Consider the following 19,874-nt stretch of genomic DNA (forward strand, 5'->3'; position numbering starts at 1 on the left):
GTCTCTCCAAGTAACACATTCCTTTGGCATCTTTGATTATCACTTACGGACTGTCGATCAGTTTGCCTTTAGATTCCTTTAACCAATATGGTTCTAAAATGTCTGATTATTCCTTCTGGTTTTTAGTGGAGCTTCAATACATTCCCTCTTATATTTATTGATGCTACTCAACACATTTTCTGGCTCTCCTTTAGTTTTTCAATTACTCTAATCCTTATAAGCGCTCTTTTTCAATTTTAATTGGTTTCTAACCTGTTTATTTATCTGTAACATCCTAAAACCATCAGCAATTTTACTGTTTTTGTTGCTGGATTTCTGTTAATGCTATTAATTCTAAATCCTCTGTAAAATAAGCATTTTCAGTTTTCCTTGTTATTTCCCACATGATTTGCATTTCATGCTTTTTATCCTTCTTAAGCTATCCTCCTCCCACCTTTAACTTCATATTTTCTCATTTACAACTTGACCTTTGAATTTTCATATTTGGTCAAAGCCTTTCACAATTCAGAGAAGTTCCAGGGTAACTGACTCTTAGCCTTCACTGTTCTAACAAAATGAGTAAAAGTTGATCCAGTCTCCATTGAAAACCAAAACTATCCCATGTAGCAGTCATTCTTCTTCATCCTTGCTAAACAGTGCATTACCCTTCCTCTACAAATATCAATAAACCAGATAAACTGGACCAGAATTGTCCAACCTAACCTGTGTGCGGGATTCTCCGGTCCCGCTGCAGTAAGTGGGGATTTGGCTGACAGCCACATTTTCTGTTCTCGCTGACACAAGACCAGAGAATTCTGGCCTTGGTCATTCCATAAGACTACAAGATATCAGAGCAGAATTAGGCCACTTGGCCCATTGAGTCTGCTCCGCCATTCAATCATGGCTGATATTTTTCTCACCCCCATTCTCCAGCCTTTTGCCCATAAACCCTGACCCCCGCCATTAATCAAGAACTTATCTATCTCGGTCTTAAAATCACTCAATGACCTGGCCTCCACAGCCTTCTGCAGCAAAGAGTTCTGCAGATTCAGCACTCTAGCTGAAGAAATTTCTCCTCATCTCTGTTTTAAAGGATCATTCTTTTAGCTGGAGATTATGCCCTCTGGTTCTAGTTTTTCCTACTAGTGGAAACATCCTCCCCACATCCATCTCTGCTTTTATTGGGCCTTGCTGGTGCAGAATGGCCAAACCTATCTACGTAATCAACACTGCTCAAAAATAATTTAACGTAGGGAGCGCTACGATCAGCTGTTTTGTGTACATGCACAATTGCAACAGGAACTCAACAATAATCCCACTATCGATTAGTATCACTGATCATTAAAAATAGAAATTTTGAATACATTTTTACTTTGACCATCCTACAATAATTCCTTGCTCAACACTGTACTGAAAAGTACAACATTAAATGCACTAAGTACAACAACATTAAGTGCATCAGATTTTCCCATTATAACTAATGTAAAAGCTGTAGGATCTTTCTCGTTAGAAAGACATTAAAACATTATACCCTGCAATTTGAAATACTTCACATTTCTAAATTTATATATTGGTAAATGAAATAAGTTTTGAAGTAAAATGAATCTTAAAACAAAGTAAATGTAGTAAATGAATGTAACCCAATTGTCACGCAAACCAGCCTCCAATCCACCGATTCTGTCTACACTTTGTGCTGCCTCAGCAAAGCAGCCAGCATAATTAAGGACTCCAGGCACCCCTGACATTCTCTCTTCCAGCATCTTCCGTCGAGAAACAGATACAAAAGTCTGCAGTCACGTACCAACCAACTCAAGAACAGCTTCTTCCCTGCTACCATCAGACTTTTGAATGGACTTACCTTGCATTAAGTTGATCTTTCTCTACACCTTAGCTATAACTGTAACACTACATTCTGCACTCTCTTATTTCCTTCTCCATGAACAGTACGCTTTGTCTATATTGCGGGCAACAAGCAATACTTTTCACTGTGTGTTAATACCCGTGACAATAATAAAATCAAATCAAATATGCTCACTCGCTGTCCAGCTTGCTGCTTCCCCCAATTCCCCAACCTTTGGGCTCTCTGTCTCACCTGCCTCCCTCTTGCAAATCTCACTGTGAACAAGGACTCAGGAGATAAATGGCAAGAGACAGGAGGGACAGCTGTGAGTTGCAGGATTGCATATGTAAGCCATAAGCTGGGGAGGCAGCAAAAGGGAAAGTCAGCAACAACAGAGGGTTGGCAAGAGGGAAGGTCAGCAACAACTGAGAGGGTTGGCAAGAGGGAAGGTCAGCAGCAAGGGAGAACATCAATAACAACTGTGAGAAACATAGCAAATAGGTGCAGTAAGTCATTTGGAGCCTGTTCCGCCATTCATTTTGATATAGAAAGAGAAAATTATTTACAGACATGGAAAGTTATGTAGAAACAGAATGTATGGAAGAGGGAGAGGCTGCTCTAACATGGCACTGATTGGGTAACGTGGCCTTATGTCAGACCCAGCATGAAACGGTAAAACAAGACTTGCAATGCTAAACATGAAAAAGAGACTCTATTAACTGATCAACATTGAACTGAAACAACTTAAAACTAGGATTACTGTTTCTACAGAATTTAAAATGTGTACCCAGCAGTTATAATTACAAAAATCAGTAAGTACAGAACTAAAATTTATTAGCCAAATCAGTAATTATGTAACTAAAGTTTAATAGCTAAATCAGTAATTACAGAACCAGAATTTTTAGCAATCTATTTCTCCACCATCAGGATATACTGGCCATGGGGGATTGGGTGGGGGGAGTTAAGTGTAAATTACAAAGGGGGTTGTACAAACAAAGATTGTGTTTCCTGGAATTTAGAATTCAAGGGGTCTTTTGATCAAGGTTGCAAGATTTAAAGCAATGCATAGGGTATTAGAAAATATTTCTGCCGGTTATGGAGTCACAGACCAGGGGGCATAATCTAATAATAATAAAAAAACTTTCAGGAGTGAAATGAAGAAACATTTCTACCGAGGGTTACACCAAGATTGGGGGAACGGCAAATTGTGCGGAGGGTGTGGAGAGTCTGCAGAAGGATCTAGATAGGCTGGGCGAATGGGCCAGGAAATGGCAAATGGAATTTAATGTTGGCAAGTGTGAGGTGGTCCACTTTGGTAGGAAGAATGGTAGGAAGGACTATTACTTACGGGGCAAAAAACTGCAGCAGGCGACGGTGCAGAGGGACCTCGGGGTCCTTGTGCATGAGTCGCAAAAACCCAGCTTGCAGGTGCAGCAGGTGGTCAGGAAGGCAAATGGGATGCTGGCCTTCATCGCGAGGGGGATTGAATATAAAAGTAGGGAGGTCTTGCTGCAGCTGTATAGGGCACTGGTGAGGCCGCAGCTGGAGTACTGTGTGCAGTTTTGGGCGCCGCACCTGCGCAAAGATATTTTGGCCTTGGAGGGAGTGCAGAGGAGGTTTACTAGGCTGATACCGGAGTTGAGGGGGTTGAGCTATGAGGAGAGGCTGAATAAACTGGGCTTGTACTCGTTAGAGTTTAGAAGAATGAGGGGAGATCTCATTGAGACGTATAAGATAATGAATGGGATGGATAGGATAGAGGTGGAGAGACTCTTCCTGCTCAAAAAAGACAGTAGGACTAGGGGGCACAGCCTCAAGATAAAGGGGGGGCGGTTTAGAACGGAGTTGAGGAGGAACTTCTTCACTCAAAGGGTGGTGAATCTCTGGAATTCTCTGCCCGTTGAAGTGGTGGAGGCTGCCTCGCTAAATATTTTTAAGACGTGGGTTGATGGGTTTTTGATAAGAGAGGGGATTAAGGGTTATGGGGAGAGGGCGGGAAAGTGGAACTGAGCAGCGACAGATCAGCCATGATCTTATTGAATGGCGGGGCAGGCTCGAAGGGCTAGATGGCCTACTCCTATTTCTTATGTTATAGAAGTTTGGAACTCTCTTCTGCCAGTGACAATTGATGCCAAATCAATTATTTATATTAAATCTGAGATTTTTGTTAAGTGAAAGTGCGAGAGGCAAGGTTTAAAGGAGACATACAAAATAAGATTTTTTTTTAAACACAGGGGGTGGAGGATGCTTGGAACTCACTGCCGGGGGAGGTAGTGAAAGCAGATACAATAGTGACTTTTAAGGGGCATCTTGACAAGTACATGAATAGAATGGGAATAAAGGGATATGGTCTCCGAAGGATAGGGAGTATTAGTTCAGACTGGCAGCACAGTTGGTGCAGGCTTGGAGGACCAAAGGACCTGTTCTTGTGTTGTAATTTTCTTTGTTCATTAAGGGTTCTGGGGAGAAAGTGGATATTTGGAGTTAGGTCACAGATCAGGAACATGTCAGTGAATGCTGGAAGAGGCTTGAAGGACTAATAGAAACTCATGTTCCTATTATGGTTCAGAACTCCAAAACAATAAATTTTATTTCCATTAAGTCAAACAAATCACATCATCGACATAAATCTATGGCTAGGAATAAGATGGAGGTCAATTTAGACTACAGTAGTAGATGAAAGACATATTTCATTGTGTTATTCATTATATAATTTCTGTTTGAGAAATGTTTATTCATCTCAAATGGCACAAAAGGTTTTAATTTCAGAGCAGAATTATTACTTAAAATGATAAGGAATCTATTGTTTACTATTGAATCTATTGTTTATTACTGCACCGAAATAAAAGATTTCTCCAAGGCATCTTTCATTCAATTTCAAGTCACGCAGCCAATAACTAGACAGATATTTTGAGATAAGTGTCTTGTACATGCCAGTGTTGTTTCACCAGAGAGTAACCAAAATAACAATCAAACATAATTTAAAAGCCTCAAGGCAAAGCACCTAAATTTTCAGCTCTGTACGATTAGGTTTTGGATTGGTTCAGCACTTCAGCTCACTCCCATCAAAAAGCTCTCACTTTCAGGTGATCTGCAGAGTGTTCTTACTTGATTAAAAATGAAGGGAATTTGCAGCATGCCCAGAGATTGAACTAAAAAAAATTACTGTATTTCAGATTACTAATTTGGTTTCAGGTTATATTATGTGCACTCACACGATTATCTTACTAGGCTGTGGTCAGGCAGCGGATGATTTAATTAAGTGTGTCGGCATTGCAGATTTTAGTTAGAAACCTAACTGTGATTGATTACAGCAGTTGCATCAGGTGTTTCAACAGACTAATGGACTTCTGGACTCTCAATCAAGTCCCATTTTGTATTCTTGACTGAGAACTTAGACATTCATTGGAGTACTAAAACAACTGAGCCTCAAATACAGCAGAGCTCAGTTGACAGCTCTGGTTCTCTGATCTTTGCTGTCAATTGCAAATGTTTATTTACACAAGAGAGGTTTCAAATGCTTGCAGTTTCAGATTTTCAAACCTTAAAGGATCAGGGTGATTGACATTTCTATTGCCCAAACAGAAAAAATAGTTATTAAAAAAGTGGAAAGTTACAAATGACTGCTTTTTAAAGCTTTATTTACACAACCTATGTCAATAACAGGTTCACTGACCAACTTTGCACTATGTAGAACCATTGGGTCTTGTGCTACAGCTTGGCATAGTTGGCATGTGGCACTATGGGGTGGATGAAAAGACATTGCCTAGCATGGGGGCCATGCGGAAGCACATAGTCTGGCAGAGGGTGGCACAGGGACCACCTTCGGAACACAGGTTCCAAAGGGTTTCCTCATACAGATCATGGTTCACGGCACCTCTGAAATGAACCACAACTCTTCAATTACGGGCTCATCTTTATGGAAATTGCAGAGGAGTTGGTCACAAATATCCCTGCAATGGAGCCGGCCAGGTCAGGAGTGCAGGATGCAGGCTTTTGATCCAAACCAGCCAGCCTTGAAATTGGGTTGGGAATTTCAGATTTGGGTCCCAGACATCAGTTTTAAAAGGCTCCCAAATCATCCCGATTCAGTGAAAATCTAGCTTTAGCTACAATCCAAAAAGAAATGCATCCGTATGAACTTTTATTTATCAAGTCTCAACCTGTGCCCTGAGGGGCTCAAATAGGCTCAACATGTTACAGGCTTTAGACTTTTACATCCAGTTTTCTAAGAATTAGTCAGAATGAGAAGGACGACAACATAGTTAGCATCCTGTAATATGACCAGATTCAACTGAATAAACTGAAGCACGGTTATACTGAGCGGAACTAGTCCAATTAGGCAACTTATTGAATAAAAGTGATGTTAAAAAAATCCTTCTTGTTTTACTGGTTGTTTTGAAGAAAGTAACATTTTCAAAAACACTGACACCTAGACCAAGTCATCAACCTCAAACATTATCTCTGTTTCTCTCTGTTTATGTTGCCTGTCCTGCTGAGTATTTCCAACACCTTTTGTTATTTCAGATTTTCAGCATCCACAGTATTTTGCTTTTGTATTACACGTTATGTGGACATGACATGGGATTTACTTTATTTCAAATATCTAACCAGGAAACATTACACAGTTGCAAATGGTCCCCAAAACATTCTAGTGTCTCCCTCAAATGTCTATCCAATTTTTCAATTGCACGTGCTTCCCTGGACAGTTCATATGCATTCACCATCCTCTGCATTAAGTAACTCAATCTAAAATGCTCACCTTGCCTCTCCCCACCTTCCTTCATTCTAGATTGGATGAGATTCTCAAAACATATTACCAGGTTTAAAATTTATCCATTCCTTCTGGACCTCCAATGTTTTCTCAAGAGTCGTCTCTTTTCCAGAGTTAACAAGTCTTGGCTCCTTAACCTCTTTGTACCTCAAGTTGCCTTGGTTACCCTTTTCTGCCTGGCCTCCAGCAGCTGGTTTTCCTTGCTGTAGCATGTATCCACAATTTTATCTGCAAATATTGGTGTTAAAAGTGCACTGTCTATTATTCACATTGTACATCAACAGATTGTAAGTCAGGCATAATATTTTCATGTCTCATTATCCACAGGACTCAAACTTCTTGTGCTATGTTTACATTGGCCCTAACACGCCTCCTCAAACTTTGCAGACTGCATCAATGGCTTGTGGATTCTGAGCATTCCAGACTTGAGAAATTTCTGCTGTCAGCGGGAGCCGGTTACATCTGTTGGCACAGTAAGAAGTCCAACAGCTTTAACCTGGTGTTGTAAGACTTCTTACTGTGTTTACCCCAGTCCAACGCTGGCATCTCCACATCATGACATCAGCTGGCACCAGATGATTGAGCTATACCAGAAAGCATTAGTCATGCCATCAAAATTGCAGTCATCCCTCTTCCAAAACAATCAAATCAGTTCTGCATGACCTTACTCCACACAGCATCTCAGCTGCGACGCACTTTCTGGGACCCATCGAACTGATAATGATCCAGTCCGTAAAACTGAACCCAGCTTAGGCTATGATACAACAATTATCAAATGAGAATGAGGGTCAGTCATTCAACCCATTATTCCTGTTCCAGCCATGCCATTAGATCTTGACTAATCTGTTCCAAAATCTACTTGCTCATCCTCACTCCAGTACCTGGCAATGAGTAAGAAAGGGTTGATCAAAACAGGTCGGTGGGACTTCTCATGTCCTGGGCTGCTCTGGTTACCGCGGAGGACTGTTAGGAACTCTAAAAATGCTCAGCAGATGAGGGTCTGACAGGCAAGTTTTCAAAAGCCGAACAGATGGAAGAAGACGTACTGTTTGGAATACTTCAATGGCCAAGTTAAAATTCTAAATTGGGACAAGGCCAATTTTGATGGCATCAGGTAGGGACTGTCAAAAGTTAGTTGGGGGGCTGGTCTGTAGGAAGGCAAAAGGGACATCTGGTAAGTGGGAGGTTTTCAACAGTCTGTTAACCAGGGTTCAGGGTAAGCACATTCCTCTTTGAGCAAAGGGCAAAGCTGGTAGAAGTAGGGAACACCCTCAATGACTCAGGACATTGAGATGCTAGTCAAGAAGAAGAGGGAGGCCCATGACATGCATAGACAATTGGGATCAAGTGAATCCCTTGAAGAGTATAGTGGGTGCAGGAGTGGCAGATAAGGCAAAGGAGAATCCAAAATACATAAAGGGCAAAAGAGTAACAAGGGAGAGAGTAGGACCTCTTAAGGATCAACAAGGTCATCTATGTGTGGATCCAGAAGAGATAGGCAAGATCCTAAATGAATATTTCTCATCATTATTTACTGTTGAGAAAAGCATGGATGTTAGAGAACTTGGGGACATAAATAAGCAATGTCTTGAGGAGTGTATATATTACAGAGGTGGTGGTGCTGGATGTCTTAAAGCACATCAAGGTAGATAGATCCCCGGGGCATAATGAAGTGCAACCCAGGACATTGTGGGGCGCTAGAGAGAGAACTGTGGGTCGTCTAGCAGAGATATTTGATTCGTTGATAGTCACAGGTGAGGTGCCTTAAGATTGGAGGGTGGTAAGTGTTGTGCCTTTGATTAATAAGGTTTGCAGGGGAAAAACCTGGGAACTATAGGCCGGTAAGCCTCACATCAGTGGTGGGTAAGTTGTTGGAAGGTATTTTGAGAGAATGGATCTACAGACATTCAGAAATGCAAGAACTGATTAGGGACAGTTAGCATGGCTTTGAGTGGAAAACCACGTCTCACAAATTTGACTGAGGTTTTTGAAGAGGTAACCAAGGTAGATAGATGAAGGCAGTGCAATTGATGTTACCTACATGGACTTTAGCAAGGCCTTTGACAAGATGCTGCATGGTAGGCTGTTGCATAAGGTTAAATCTCATGGGATCCAGGGTGAGGTAGCTAAATGGATAAAAAACTAGGTTGATGACAGAAGCCAGAGGGTGGTTGTTCAAACTGGAGATCTGTGACCAGCGGTATGCCTCAGAGATCGGTGCTGGGTCCACCGTTATTTGTCATTTATATTAATGATTTGGATGAAAATGTAGGAGGCATGGTTAGTAAGTTTGCAGATGGCACCAAGATTGGTGGCATAGTGGACAGTGAAGAAAGTTATCTTGGATTGCAACGGCATCTTGATCAATTGGAGAGTGGGCTGACGAATGGCAGATGGAGTTTAATTCAGATAAATGTGAGGTGATGCATTTTGGTCGATTGAACCAGGGCAGGACTTACTCAGTTAATGGTAGGGTTATGGGGAGAGTTACGGAACAAAGATCTAGGGGTACAGGTTCAAGGCTCCTTGAAAGTGAAGTCACAGGTGGACAGAGTGGCGTAAAAGGCATTCGACATGCTTGGTTTCATTGGTCAGAACATTGAATATAGAAGTTGGAACGTCTTGCTGAAGTTGTACAAGACATTGATAAGACCACACTTGGAATACTGTGTGCAGTTTTAATCACCCTATTATAAAAAGGATATTATTAAACTAGAAAGAGTGCAGAAGAGATTTATTAGGATGCTACCGGGCCTCGATAGGCTGGGACTTTTTCCTCTGGAGCGTAGAAAGCGGCGGGATGATCTTATAGAGGTCTTTAAAATATTGAGGAGCATAGATTAGCTAGATAGTCAATATCTTTTCCCAAAGGTAGGGGAGTCTAAAACTAGAGGGCATAGGTTTAAGTTGAGAGGGGAGAGAATGGTGTCCAGAAGGGCAATTTTTTCACAGAGGGTGGTGAGTATCTGGAACAAACTGCCAGAGGTATTGGTAGAGGCAGGTACAATTTTTTCTTTTAAAAAGCGTTTAGACATGAGTGAGTAAGTTAGGTGCAGAGGGATATGGGCCAAATGCAGGCAATTGGGACTAGCTCAGGGGTTTTAAAAAAAAGGGCAGCATGGATAAGTTGGACCAAAGGGCCTGTTTCCATGCTGTAAACCTCTATGACTGTTCTGGTGGACAAAGGCTGCAGCATAATCAAATCTCCCATCATCTTGGTTTCCTTCCCATTGGATCAGGGTTTCGTTCTGTCAAAACCACATGGAAGGTGATGTGTAATCATTTCTTCACACAAAAGGTGTCACGCATATGTGCATTTATTTTCAAGCACATTTCCCAAGCCTTTTGGTAACCAGAAAATGTCAACGGGAGCAAGATCACGACATCTGTTAGTTTCTAGAGTAATACACAACCCATGATCTCAAATGGCAACAAGTGCCCTATGTGTATCAAGCCTGCAGATCCCAAATTGGCTTCTTTGGTCTCATGGAAAACAAATATCCTTGCTTGCGAGGGACGTTCCTCGAAATTGTCTCTATTCAATATCCTTATCCAGCAAAATTCTATTCATGGTAATCATGGCTAACGCAATTGAATCAGCGTCAGTTGGGGCAGCAGAGCTGGAGTGGGGTGGTGGTGATCTTAATATTTGTTTCATACATAATTAGCATGTTTATATCTGCAAATTATATTCCCAGTTTTCTGGATTCTCTGCAATATCCTGTTGATTTTTTTTAAAACTTTCATTCTTTACACCATTAATTAGCCTCCAACCTTTGCGGTTTATGCAGCCTGTCCTCGATTTTACCCTTTATACCTGGTATCATTCTGATGTGCGCTGTGGCCCATCCAAAGCTCGTACATCTTTCCTGAGATGGGGTGTTCAAATTCAGTCCTCCACATGGGGTCTGACCAAGGCACTGTACAGCTGAAGCATTGCATCTGTATTTTTGTACTACAACTCTTTTGAAATGAAGACCAACATTCCATTAGATGTTTTGATTTTTTTTAATACCTGTACACCAGATTTTAATGATGAATATTGCGCTTTCATGGCTCCTAATCATGTTTCTATTGCTCCAAATCGCTCCTCATTACCAAACCATTCAGGTCTTCTTTGACTCCTTATGCTATTTTGCATTGAATACATGACTGGTCCATTTGTGATGACTATGTTAGTACTCAACTATCTTCTGTCTACATAATACTACAACTGAAGAATTTCTATTTGGGCACTAAACTATTTTCTTGGTGTCTCTGAGGGGATTCACACTTAGTAGAAATGATTCCAGAGGAACCAGTCACAGAGCTGATAAAGGCATGGTTAGGTCCTTGACATCTAGAATCCCTACAGTGCAAAAGGAGCCCATTTGGCGCATCAAGCTTGCACCGACAACTATCCCACCCAGACCTTATCCCCATAACCCCGTATTTACACTAATTCCCTTGACACTAACGGCCAATTGATCACGGTCAATCAATCTAACCCACACATCTTTGGAGTGTGGGAGGAAACCAGAGCACTCAGAGGAAACTCATGCAAACACAGGGAGAATGTGCAAACCCCGCACAGACAGTGACCCAAGCTGGGAATCGAACCCGGGTTCCTGGCGCTGTGAGGCAGCAGTGCTAACTAACCACTGTGCCACACATCAGTTGCTTCGTGCAAGATGAGTAAAAAAAAAACAGCATCTGAACACCTTACTAAACACCATACTAAACACCTGGCATCACAAAAAATCTATAGATACAAGCTCAATCCATTATTCCTACAGCTTTGTTGCTGACAGAAAGATAACAAATCATAAATTATCTTGCTACTGTTAAGTGCTTTCATTGTCCCAAACAAACCAAGGGATTTATGGCATTTTCACCATAAAAGCAAGATATAGTTGCCTCTTCAATGATATACCAGTTTTGTGATTATCTTCTACACTTTTCATAAGTCACACTTGAATAGTGTCGTAATGTTCCATTTCTTCAAAGGGTCAACAAATGGATGCATTGCTATACAAGGCGATATTTTTTACAGTTTAAGAAAATGGTGATGCCAGCTAAAAAGTGCTCGAAAATAATCCACATACATAATCAGGCACGTTCAGATATTAATTGAGAAGAGTTTTATTATTGTGCCATAAACACTTCAGTTATATCAATGATTTGGAGTAGTCGTGATGTGTGAAGCAAACATTTCCAATGTTCCATTAAAATTTAAGAATGCCCATGTAAATTTGCAAAACAACAAGATGCATTTTGATAGAATTACAAAAAAAAACTTACCTTTGCAAGATCATCAAATGAAGGATCAGAATGGAAGCAGCCACAAGACACAAACAGATCCTTTCAACAAGAACTGCATCAAGTGCTTACCATGCACGCCAATCACACATGAAAAATTTACAATGGAGGTCATTTAAATATTTTATAAGTAATATGATTCAGGAAGCACAGTCCTGATTAAGTTTCAGGATTAATCTAGTTAATAGCACTAGTTGTACAAATGTTAAGAAAAGTACAGCATTAACACATCAAGAGCTGCTCACTTCAGCGCTCGTTTGAGGGTGCTTCCCATTTAATGGAAAGGTTTTAAAATGGCACTGATAACTACTGCAGCATAATGGTGGAATTGGCATCGCAAATGATTTAATTTCAGACTGAAATCTTAAAATATTGTTAAAGCATCACGGTATCACTTTGCACAGTACATTGGAGGACATTAAACACTTCTATTCCTTTGGGATAGAGCAGCAAACCTTTCAATCAATCCCGCCAAACAATTGATGAAGAAACTGCTCAGGCAGCACAGGGAATCTTTATATTGATGGAAAATTAGAAGATTTAGGATGCAAGATTTATGCTCTATTACTTGCAAGGTCTGGATTTCTTTTTTGAGTCCAGCCTTGTGAAAGAAGGTGCACACTATCAACAGACTATTAAAAAAAATTACAAGCACCATCTAAATCCAAAGTAACGCAGGCATTTTTCCGCAGCACAGTTTATGGCGAAGCACTAATTTATAACCTTGTTCAGAAAACAAACTACATTAGATTTCATTTCACCTCCCCCCTCCCCCCCCGACCATCTGTACAAATGCTAATCTGGATGAACTTCACATCAACTCCCCGGTAGAAGTGTGAAGTATTAATTCCCCTCTTGCCTTCTTAACAGGTGTTAGCATTTAGAATCTGACTCAAAGGTCTTATGACCTTCAGAATGATCAAGGCTGACACCTTCAGTACTGCTGGAGATGAACATCTTTTGGATCTTAAACCAAGGCTCTCCATCCCCTTAATTTTTAAACAGTATTCTCGGGCAGCCTCAGAGGTATCGTAGCCTGAAACTTGGCAGTTCCAGGAAACCCATGATTGAGATTGGTAACTGTCTCCTTCCTGCCACCAACTTACCCTCGTACATATATCTAGAAATGGGACATTGATACAACTTTAATATCGCAAAACATTTCTGGGGACTTCAAAAAGACGCAGAAGCACGCACAAAAGTTTGATTCGAGACTTAGGAAAGGCACCCACAAACTTAACCGAAGAGGTGAATTTTGCAAATGCTTTAAGAGTTTGGGAGGGGGTTCTGGTACCTAGGGCCATAACAGCTGAAGGTTTTGTCATCAATGACAGGCAGCGAAGTGGGTATGGAGAGGCCCAGAACAGCTGCAGTTATGACTTAACTGTGGAGGGAGAAGGTTTTAATTATGATGCATAGGACCACAAGATGGGGCAAGTGAGCTTCAGTGCAGAACAGAAATCAACATTGGAATTTTTGATGTTGGGTATGGAGGCTTGGGAAGACAAGGAGAGAACTGGAAAAAAAGAGGTGACACATGCATAGATAAAGGTTTTGACTCCTTGTTCCACTTGCTTTCCTTAATTGGATGGTGCTCTTGAAGGCAACTTCTTCATGAGCTACTTCCAGTAAGATCATGCAGGCAGGTGGACTGGCTGTTGTTTCCAACCTCATACGGGCAGCACAGTGGTTATCGCTGCTGCCTCAGCACCAGGAACCCCGATTCAATTCTGGCCTCAAGTGAGTGTCTGTATGAAATTTGCATGTTCTCCCCATGTCTGCGTGGGTTTCCTCCAGGTGTTCCAGTTTCTTCCCACAGACCAAAGATGTAGGTTAGGTGGATTGGATGTGCTAAATGGTCCTTTAGTGTCCCAAGATGTATAGGTTAGATGGACTAGCTATGGTAAAAGTGTGGCGTTGCAGAGATAGGACAGGGGTGATGGCCTAGCTAAGATACTCTGTCAGAGAATCAGTGCAGACTAGATGGTCTGAATGGCCTCCTTCTGTACTGTAGGGAATTCTAAGATTCTTTGTTAGAAGTCTACTTTTTCATACGTCGAGTCAGATCTTGATTTCACTTTCTGCACTACCTCTGCTCGGAACAGGAACCCCGACTAGCTTTTTCCCTTGCAAGACAGTGACACTAATGATGGCATCCGATTGTTGCTTTACCTCTGATCAAATAACACCTCACAAACTGCAATCTTCTGCAACATGTAAATTACGCTACGTTTGGGGAACCTTACTTGTGGGTTGTCATGTTAAGTTGAAAACATATGGGTCCACTGTGGCGTTTTTAAAGCATGCTGCATTTAGTAATAATTTTGATTCCTTCATTTTAGGGCGAAGGGAGTAAGTTTCTGTATTTTGTTATTTTTGCATCTTTTACCTAAAGAACTGCCTCAGTTTTTTGAGATTATAAATATCTGAAACCTACAAATCAAGGTGAATTACAGTCTGACTTGATTTGTAAACTATATGCTTTCAGCTGAAAACAAGTAACACATAAAATTTCATCACACTGCTCTGTGGTGACTGCAGAATTTATTTGAATCTGAAAATCAGAAGGAAATATCTAAATTTCTATTTGACTGTGTCAGATAGCTTAAATGATTAGAACACAGTACCAGATAAATTGCTTTGTTGACTTTTGATCTGTGGTATTTGATGTACTAAGTCATGGAACAATTCCTTTAAAGGTTAAAAGAAAATTGATTACTGAACATAAATGATTGCATAGAAAAACAGAAGTTGTTGGAAAAACTCAGCAGGTCTGCAAGCATCTATGGAGAGAAAAACAGAGTTGGGGTCTAATGTAACTTCTTTGGAATAAATAATTGCAGCTTAGCTGGGTAATAACAGTACTTTTGTAAAATGGCACATTCCTTGAGTTACACACTTCATTTCCATTCTTAATGACCAAAAAGCCTTTGAAGTTCTCAATGTATTTCAGTTGCTTTACTCTCAGTATGTTGCCCATCGTCACCATCTGTGCAGCTCGCAAAAATGTATTTGTTATTGTGACAATTCAAAGAACATCTTGCTGGAAGATTTACAGTTCTGCATGAACATAATTTTCATGGCCTTTATACACATCTGGTGCACCCACTTTGTTTGATATATTGAATCATTTTCAAATGAAGCATAGTTTAAAACATTATGGATTTAGGTCTAAATTCTCCGGTTTCGCACGCGCTGTTGCCAGTGAGAATGGAGAATTTGGTGCTAAGCCAAATCTCCATTCACTGCAGCAGGGCTGGAGAATCCCAACTGCAGGCGAGGGCGGAGAATTCCGGCCATTGGCTATCAGTTGTATACAAGCTTGCTGTTTGTTTTGACTATAGGAAGAGAAGCTCTGTCTTACCTTGAAGTTTGACCATCAGTATGGTCTTCTAGGTTCCTGCTTATTCTGATAGCTTGAAACAGATTAGATTGGGCTGTGTGCCAAGGACTGGCATGGATTGCTTTTCATATTCCCTCAGAGAATTTGCGGTAGTACATTTAAGCTTCGGAGCATCAGGAGAAGCCAACGTTGAAGTTGCCTTAGCTCGGATTGGATAGAGTGCAATAAAAGTGATAGCAGAGGCACCAAACTGAAGAACAAATATGTGATGTTGGAAGCAGATAGTGTAATCAATCACTTGAAAGCTACAAAGTGGCTGATGATGGTGAATGATCGCTCTCAACCACAGAATTGCATTTGTTATTTGGTCAGGGACCAATGAGGTTATGGCAGAAATTGACACAAATTTGAGGTGCAACAAAACATTTAAGAGTAGAGATAAGGGCATTTAGATATATACTTGAATGTGCAAGGAATAGAGGGATATGGACAAGGGCAGGCAGAAGGGATTCATTTAATTTATCATGTTCGGCACAACATTGTGGGCTGAGGGGCTTGTTTCTGTGTTGTACTGTTCTATATTCAGACAAGAATATAGGAGCTTCTATCACATAAGTGGGGAAGTAAAGTTGAGTGTTAACAATGCTCTTTCATTGTTTAATATTGTATTATAAAAGGGAAACATGTATAATGACTAAAAGTGAAATTTGTACCAGCTATTTATTACACCACAGATCTACGCCACTGAATTGCCACATGTCTCAAGAGCTTTTGGTCTTTCTATCTCTTCATGCCTTCAAACACATCCAAAGAAGCTAATATGTCTTCACTAATGCCTTCAGTCCTATGCCAAAAAGTCCTTTATTCTCTGCTGAGTACCTGTCTCTTTCCTTCCCCTCCATTCCAATAAAACACTCTCGGAACATTCCCAGATATTAAGATTGCTATGTATGATGTAAGCTATTGCTGCATCCCCAGAACCAGATAATGCCCTTCTTTTATTAGGTGTTGAAGCTACTAATAAGGAATTTTTGGAGAGTCATAGAATCTTAAGTGCCATTTGGCCCAGTGAGTCTTCCCCGACTCTCTGACAGAGCACCTTATCCAGGTCCTAACTGACACCCTATCCCCATAACCCACATATTTTCATTGGGACACTAAGGGGCAATTTAGCATGGCCAATCCACCTAAGTGGACAGGATCAGTGACATCCTGATTGAAAAGTAACTTTCAGTGATAATAATTTGCTTATACTTCCAAACAGCATTGCAGCTCTCTATCCCTAACATCTCCCCCTGAGCTGGTGTCACCTCCACGTTTTTCCCAACATTTTCCTGGTGATATCTCATCAGGTGATTTTGCAGAAATGATAAAGATGGAACTTTGAGGTGGTGCAAACATAGGGTTGGCAACTCATCTCCAGGTCAAATATGAGACAAGATCGAGGAGAGACTGACCTAGTCTCTGACTGTTGCCAGCTAGAGATGGAGTTTTGGCAGATGGAGAGATGGCAGAAGGAGAGATGGCAGATTGTTTTTTTTTCTACACAGAGATCACTGGGTGCCTGGAACTCCTTGCCAGGGGAGATAGTGGAAGCAGATATGGAGTGACTTTTAAGAGGCACCTTGACAAATATATGGATAGGATGGGAAGAGAGGGATATTGTCTCCAGAAGGAAGGGGGTTTTAGTTAAGTCGGGCAGCATGGTCAGTGTAGGCTTGGAGGGTCAAAGGGCCTGTTCCTGTGTTGTAATTTTCTTTGTGTTGCTGGCTGGGGAATGGAGTTAGGAATGTAGACTGAAAACAATGGCTTTAGTCTGCCCAGTAGTTAATTAGAGGACACTGCTGCTCATCGGATAGTGGATGAGCAATCTGATAGTTTAGCAATGGAGGAATTAAAAGAGCTCTTTGTTAGGTTCAGCTGGGTGTCATCAGCATACATGCGAAAACCCAAGATAATGTTTCTGAGGGACACACATAGTTGAGAAAAGTGGAAGGGCATTAGAGGTATCAGTGCAAGAGTGGGAAGAGAAACCATCATAAATGATACCCTCGCTGTGACAGCTAGAGAAGAATTGGACAAGTGAGAGCCATCAGCTAGATGAGGGTGGAGATGCGCTGGAGGAAGAAGGTGGGGTCAGCCTATTCACAGTCAAAGAAAATGTCATTTTTGAACCCAAAGAAAGAGCTTTTTGGTTACTGTGGCAGAAGTGGAAACCCGATTAACTAGATTCAAACCTCCAGTTCTGGGTTAGATGGGAATTGGCAACACATTCAAAGAGAAAAGGGAGGTTTTATATTGGATGTAGTAGTTTGCAAGGACAGTGCAGTCAAGGGTTGCTTTTTTTTGAGGAGATGTGTGATTACGGCAGGTTTAAAGGAGAGAGGGACAACACCTGAAGAAAGAAAACCATTAACCATATTGGCCAATATGTGAATCCAAAGGGGAACTCGAAAAAGATAATGAAACAAAAATTCTGGATTTTAAGTGCAATTTTATATGCATTAATATTTATGCAGTTTTTCTCAAATAGTTCAAAAAAATAAACAACTATAATCTGTAATCAGTGCAAAAAACAAATTGCACAAGTGAATGGTATTGCAATACCTAAACTAAACACAAATGCAATCCATACATGTAGAAAGAGGCCATTCGGCCCATCAAACTTGTACTGACAACAAGGCCCTATCCCAGTAACCCCATGTATTTTACACTGCTAATCCTCTTGACATGAACACGCAATTTAGCATGGCCAGTCCAAGAGAAGAAATTCCTCCACATTTCCACTTTAAATGAGACCTAACTGCATCCCCTAGTTCTAAATTCTATCACCAGATAAAGCACCCTCTCAATATCTTTGCTGTCAAGCCCCCTCAGAATTTTCTACATCAATCTTTTCCTCATAAGACAACCCCTTCATTCCAGGAATCAGCGTCATAAACCTTCTGTGACTGTTTCCCATTCAATTATGTCATTCCATAATAAAGACCAAAACTGTATACAGCATTCCAAGTGTACTCTCAATGTCCTGTGTGGCTGCAGCAAGACTTCCCTGCTTTTATACTCCATCAAGTGTTGATTTAAAAAATAAATTGATGGTTTAAGTGGTGTTGTATATAAAAAAGTCTATTTGGAAAGAATTATTAACTCGTCTTTTTTTAAAACAAAATGTTGTTCCTTACAATAGTTTATGTGGTCAAGGGGCCAAAAGACAATGCAGCTGAAAAGGGTTAATAATAAACTTATACTTGGATTTTTTTTAAAAAACAGTACAATTCAAGGAGATAGAAGTGTACGTCTGTATGTTCTCAGGTGGGTCAACAATACTTCAATTCAGGAGCCTTAGATTTCTTGGAACTGGACAAGCTTGCAGTAATGTGATAATATAGATCGTCAGCAATATTTGCTCCAAACTGCAGCTACAAATTCTGTGTTACCCTTCACAATTGTAATATAGTAAGGAAGACTCTGTTTCACGACTTTGCTCTGCATAAGCCGAACATCCACATTTTATTTGCAAATGTCACCATCAAATACCTCTAACAGGTATGCAGTCATTCCTTGCTGACCTTGGATAAAACATCAATCTGTGTGCATGGAAATCATCAACTTAAATAGTAGATACACCTTTTATTCAATCCCCGTATAATTCCTCATTCATTACAAAAAAAATTTGGTGTTCCTCCTCTCCATATTCGATATTAAATATAGACCAAATACCACCATATGCACAGGAACAATATTGGCTCACAAACCAAAACGACGACAGTGAAAGGAAAGATTTGTCGAGCTTGCTGGTCAACAAGAAATCATTTTTTGATTTGAAGCCATTCAATATCTGTGAAGCAGAGATTCAGAGTCCTAGATGTATACAACATTTCCCATTGCTCTTACTGAGTTTGTCCATGCTTTTCAGCGTGATGTGTTTTTCATCACATCATGCTAAAAATGCGTGACAGATCCTTGATTAACGATTCCCCACCCCCACCCAGTGATCAAGATTATTTGACCCCTCTGGTTACAGCGATTTAAAAACAAAAATCGGTCCAGTGCCCTTTCAAAACGTACGAGATTATTTGATGTCAAGATATATTATGCTAATTGTCAGTCTTACCCTTGGCCGTATGTTTATGCATTTACCACAACGCTTCACAATGAGCCACTAAGTTAGACAGAACCTTATAAGCTTTAAAATTTTGCTTTGATGTCTAATCACATTGTTACAGCATACCTGGCTGCGACCATCTTATACCGTTCACCTTGCACATTAAATTATTTGCAAGCATTTCTAGCACAAGTGGAAAACAAAATGTCCATCACAGCACTAACTGGAGAGGCCAGTTGCTACAACTGTTTAAATCACTGGAAAGGGCTTCCAGTCAACAGATGACCTTATGTTCATCTCTTAATGCTATTATCCACTAACTATTCAAGACGCAACCTGTTATACGCTGCAGAAATACATGGGGTATCTTGTGTACTTACAAATGACAATGTCTACGGGCCATTTTGAAGCTGTGTCACCTTGATAATCAAATAAAAAGCAGTGCTGGTTGATTGGGTTATTTCCAAAAACTAATCACTGGACTTCCACACTTCTTCCAGCTCAATTAAAAGGGTGAACCTGACAGAGGGGTTTG

At 40.6% G+C, this 19,874-nt stretch overlaps 1 protein-coding gene across 3 annotated transcripts in view; it reads right to left on the minus strand.

Annotated features, from left to right (window-relative positions):
* The window catches only part of iqsec1b (IQ motif and Sec7 domain ArfGEF 1b), a 450,843-nt gene that overhangs the window by 185,356 nt on the left and 245,613 nt on the right, over positions 1–19,874 (minus strand). Inside the window, exon 1 of one of the 3 annotated variants that reach the window (XM_080182225.1) lies at positions 19,720–19,760. The exons of the other annotated variants lie outside the window; for them this stretch is intronic. Coding sequence (XP_080038351.1) covers positions 19,720–19,742 — 23 coding nt within the window. The 5' untranslated portion in view covers positions 19,743–19,760. Of the gene's footprint in view, positions 1–19,719; positions 19,761–19,874 lie in introns of those variants that run through there. 3 annotated transcript variants of the gene reach the window in all.

This window comes from Carcharhinus amblyrhynchos, chromosome 3 (assembly GCF_965287045.1).
Source record: "Carcharhinus amblyrhynchos chromosome 3, sCarAmb.v2.hapA, whole genome shotgun sequence".
NCBI classification, from domain to species: domain Eukaryota; kingdom Metazoa; phylum Chordata; class Chondrichthyes; order Carcharhiniformes; family Carcharhinidae; genus Carcharhinus; species Carcharhinus amblyrhynchos.